The sequence below is a fragment of the Loa loa genome (assembly GCF_000183805.2).
Source record: "Loa loa unplaced genomic scaffold supercont3.63, whole genome shotgun sequence".
NCBI lineage: Eukaryota > Metazoa > Nematoda > Chromadorea > Rhabditida > Onchocercidae > Loa > Loa loa.
In genome coordinates, this window is record NW_018108243.1 from 97877 (window position 1) to 102924 (window position 5048).

At 33.2% G+C, this 5048-nt stretch overlaps 1 protein-coding gene across 2 annotated transcripts; it reads left to right on the top strand.

Annotated features, from left to right (window-relative positions):
- Positions 1-262: 262 nt before the first annotated feature.
- LOAG_12520 lies at positions 263-1700 on the top strand. Of its 2 annotated transcripts, XM_003148035.2 has the most exons (4): positions 263-450; positions 575-761; positions 996-1175; positions 1445-1700. In XM_003148035.2, the coding sequence occupies exons 1-4, from the start codon at positions 302-304 to the stop codon at positions 1529-1531; spliced, it is 603 nt and encodes a 200-aa protein (XP_003148083.1). In that variant the 5' UTR covers positions 263-301; the 3' UTR covers positions 1532-1700. The 2 variants fall into 2 exon arrangements, with proteins under 2 accessions (XP_003148083.1, XP_020306386.1); XM_020448553.1 differs by lacking the exon at positions 1445-1700 and having other exon boundaries at positions 996-1392.
- Positions 1701-5048: the final 3348 nt, after the last annotated feature.

Below are 5048 nucleotides of genomic sequence, written 5' to 3' on the forward strand. Positions count from 1 at the left end.
ATATATATATATATATATATATATATATATATATATATATATATATATATATATATATATATATATATATAAATGGGCCGTGTGATGCTGAATAATTTCTATGAAAAAAAAAAAATGTTCCCTCACTTTCATGAAATTTTGGAGTGATTCTGTGGCATGTTGTTGGAGTTCAGATTCATTTTTCCTTGATTTATTGCAATGTTTGTTTTCTAATTGTAATCAATTAATTATCATGGCTTTTTTGGTATCTCTGGTTCTTTTTATTTCAAGTATCCTAAAAGAAGATTAAATAATTAACGGTATGGAAGCGTTGCAACGAATGATGACGAGGCGTTTGAATGAGCATTCCTACAAACGAACCGCTAAGCGTTTAGTGGTTGATGAATATGCAAATGATGTTGATTTTAATGATAAATCTGAAAATGCTGACATAAAGCCGGCTTGTGATAGGTGAGTTGTAAAATCTCCTCTTAATGCCTTAATTTTCTTTCAGTCTAAAGATTTTAAGAACTGAATGGTTTTATGAATTGAACTGGACTGAACTATTCAATTTTCCTAGTACATCAAATTTCAGATTCTACAGTGAAACGGTTCAAACAAGGAGCAATCCAAATGGTTCTACCACAAGTACATCTTTTTCAGCAACAACATGTCCAACCATTACTTCACCGAGTTCTATATATCATATTGAACCCACTTCTACTGTTACTGCTACGACTGTTAATGGTGATCATAGCCGTACTGATAAATTATTACGAAAGGTATTGCAAAAGTTAGCTTTACCTCAGAGCGCATTTCTTGAGGGCGCTTGAGCAAGAACCGCCAATAAAAGGGGAGGTGTAATACACTGTTTGCTGTGTGTATGTTCAGATCGAACAGAGAGAGTATCACCAGTTTTCCGGCCATTTGATCATATTTGAAAATACGGTGCGAAGATAATTAATTGCTTGATAACTGTCCTGCATTTTGCCTTTTTATCCAAACATGCTTTTTAGGTTTCACTGGCTGTGCGAAGAAAGCTAACAGGTCCAAAACCATTTATCCACGAACAACGCAATTCTTGCAGGATAAGTAGTTGTGATAAAGGTAGCAATCATGATGATTCGAAAAGTAGTCAGAGGATTGCTCAGAATGATGTGGAAAAACAAATTAGATTAAAATCAGCCAGGAAAGTGGTGAGTTTGACTTATTTTCTTTTGATAGTAGGAATGGCAGCGATACAATGAGGATAGAATGCCTGGAACGGTTAGACTATTTCAGCATTGTGAATTTCTTCTGGGTGCGATCATGCGGAATTCCATTATATCATGTAAGCAGACAGTCTCAGTGATTCTGCTGAACGGAACACCAATGGATTTGTATTGATAATTTGAAGGCCAAAATGCAACACCAACTTAAATTATCAATTTTCCTTGATTTATTCCTGTAAATTTTTTATTTGAAGATTTATTTGGTTGACTTGTGTGCGATTGGTCGCAAACATCGTAGTGAACATCGGAAACTTCTCAGTGAAGAGAATGGGGACGATTAGTGAGAAGCGAAATATCTGCGATCGTCCAGTACTTCATACCTAATAGCAGAATATCTCCTCGAAATAATCACTTTAATTGTGTCACATGAGCCTTTAGCTTTTACTTTACTGTTATAACGAATAAATCAGCAGACAAATCAATCATATGATTTGTCGAGCAAAAACTCTTGACAGTTACTGTGCAAAAATAATTGATTGGAACGTGGTAGTATTCTTGCCACAAAGTGTTGTGGAACAATGACATGTGCAGCGAGCTCATTTTGTTGCAACATCGTAATATTTGCAAGTTACCGCTACAGAAATGTGAATACTTCTCCATCAGTATGTTTGTTTTCAGGTAATGTAAATAATAAGAGGAATGGTTTTATTTTTCAAGCAAAAACAGTGTCTTTTCACATTTCAATTGAAACAATTCTTCCTGTCACATCTAAATAGTCACTGGCCTCAATTCATAGAGAGCTGAAGAAAATCGATGGGCCGCTGATAATAATATTCAGTGTTGTGTTGATGATAAGCGATTTTAGAAATTTGGATCTACAAATCTGTTCAACAGATTTCCAAGGTTCATAAAGAATTTAAATAACGAGAAATCATAGGAGTTTTGGTTGAGATTTTGGTTTCGTCGAAGTATTTTGTGTTACAGAAGGACTGGTATTTTAATAAATTAATTATGGATTTGTAAATAAAACTCAGTATGTACATTTCTCCAATAATTGAGTCTACGTTTAAAGAAGCCCAATAGGATCTTTGTATTCGTTTAACATTCATATATCTGCAAAATTGTTGAAAGTATCATAAGTGGAAATTCAGCTCTATTCCAAGAAATTCCTAAAAGTTTGAGTTTGATTTAAGTGAATACATATGGCATTGTGATTATTCGAGTGTCAATGTGAGGATTTGCGAATAAACTCACTTTAAGGAAATAAACTAATCTAAACTGCAATTCACGAAAGACTGCCGTTCAATGTTCTTCATGAAAGAAGACCGACGTTCTGATGCGTCTGCACTACAACTGAGTCAGAAAAATGACAATACGAAAAGCCACGGATAATATGAGAACATTTATCAATTGATTATTCGAGAAGACATACATCATGTTTGATCTGTCAAATAAGTTTCCAGCAGTAGTCAATTTTTAGTGAAGCCGAATGATGGATAACGACAGTATGAGGACAAGTCAATGTCAACATGTTCTGTCTCATTTTTATCGCTAATAAGCTTGTCCTTCTGGTAAGACGATGCATCCAATAATCCTCAGTGTTTCTTCGTTCAGATTATGATTAATGAGGGCTTTTGCTAATTACCATAATAATCACTGGGTCTGGTTATTTCTTTGTTCCTTTCTTTGTTTTCCCCTTATTTTGCTTATAACTTAGCTGGATTGTCATTGTGATTTCGAAGGATCATTTGCAGTTTGGCCATATTATCTGATGTCTAATTTCCGAGAAATTATTGGTTACATTGGTTACTTTACTGGATCTATGCTAGCCTAACCCTTGCTTAAACAGGTTCTTGTCGGATATCAGAAACATTTTAAGTCTGGGCGGGGCAATCAGATTCCACTATTTTGTCTTTACTATCAAGAGAGTATTGTTTTAAGCAACATTGCTGTAAAATGCCGCCTTATGTTAATCATTTCATATATCCAATGCTGCATTGAAAAAGCTTTTTAATTCAACAAAAATTCAACCAAAAATCATTTTTGTAAACTGATACTTTTAACGTGCTTTTTCCTTTAGGATCTCGGATAACCAAAGTTCATATCCTTTCATTATTTCGCCATCATATAGATTTAATTCCAAGCGTATTCACTGTTGAATCTTTGTTAGATCTTCATAAACTGCCATCTCGCTACTCGAGCATCATGGAAGTCTGAAATAAGCATCGCCCCACTTGATCCGCTGGATTCAGGGAATGTAGTTAAGGGTGCGATATTTGTTTTGTCCTTTTCTGCATTGAGAGGTTAAATTAGTATAAATTCACTGGTATGTCTAATAAGTCTGTGATTTTCGTGAACTACTGTTAACAATTTGTTAAGCCTAAATGTGACTTTATAAGTGTAAAACAAAATATACCATTTCCTACTAATTTTTTTTTCGTGTTTTAATTTTTCTTCCTTACTTTTGAATTCCAAATCTTCTTTTTAGTGGAAGAATCTTTATTGGACCAATTAACAGCAATTAAATGAATTAACCGAATTCAATAATTTCAGCAATGAATCTTTTAAAATCAGCTACTGATAATATTCAAATTAGCAAAAAAAAAAAAAAAAGAATTATGGGATGGTCGGTTTGTGAAAGGATATAAGTAGCAATTACCTCAACTGATCTGTCCGCATACACTCCGTTTTTATTATCTCGCACTTATCATTATTTCCTACTCTTACTATGCATTTTGTACATTTCTACCTTCTTTGCTTATGAAGGTATATTTCAAAGAAAAGTACAAAAATGAATTATTCACTTTCGATCTCAAATACCACTAGATGATAAGCATTTGAATTTAGTGAACTTCACTTCACTTCATATTTCATTTCGCCACGGTATATTTCCATCTTTTGTACTTGGAAAGATCAGTACAGCAGTTAGCATCAAGTTCTCTTAATTTAGCAAGTCACATAGAAAGGAAATTTTTTGCATTGTTTTTTCCACTTCAGATACTCAAAATTCATAACTTGTAAATTATATAATTATAGTGAATAGCTGCTGTTTAGTTGCTGAAAAATCACATGCTCTTCCATAAATAAACTACTGTTCACAATTACATTTTCCGTTCTTTTTATTTATCATTGGAATTAAACGTTGAAAAAATACGTTATTTTACAATTCCTTAATCATTGTCAACCAATTTTCCAAATCAATTTTTGATTGGTCACCATTTTTCATAATCAAAAATCATAAGCTCTTTGGCTGTGAAATTCTAAACAACCAGAGCTTTAAAACACGCATTCGATTCTCCTCAAGTCGAGAGTATTCTTATATCACCCTGGTTTTCATTTCCTTCTCGTCCTTTTATAAAATACTCTGAACCATTTGGACAAAACATATGAGTGGTATATAAATTTCTGCTCGGTGATTACTTTCCAAAAAGGAATCGTTCTTCAGAATGTACCCTATATGAAGATTTAATTTATATCTTTACATCGTGACTCTCCATTTATTTCCTTTCCCTGGCTCTCAAATGTGATCAGTAAAAACGAAAAATGGTTTAAAAATGTTGCCATTCATCCCACTGTACCACTGTATAATGATTACCGGTTCATCTTGCCAAATATGCCTACTGTTTAGGTGGCAATTAATAGATACTCTTCTCGATCAAATCACTTACAATCCTAAACAAATAAGCAGTCAACCAAAATTGACTTTGCAGTTGATAGCAAATAATTCCGCTAAATTGGCAATACGTTGAACATAATATGAAAAAGGAAAAATTTTGACTCGATTTTAATAAAAATGAAAACTTAATGATTACTTGGAACCGATTAAATGCTCATCTGCGCAAAAAAAAAAAAAAAAAA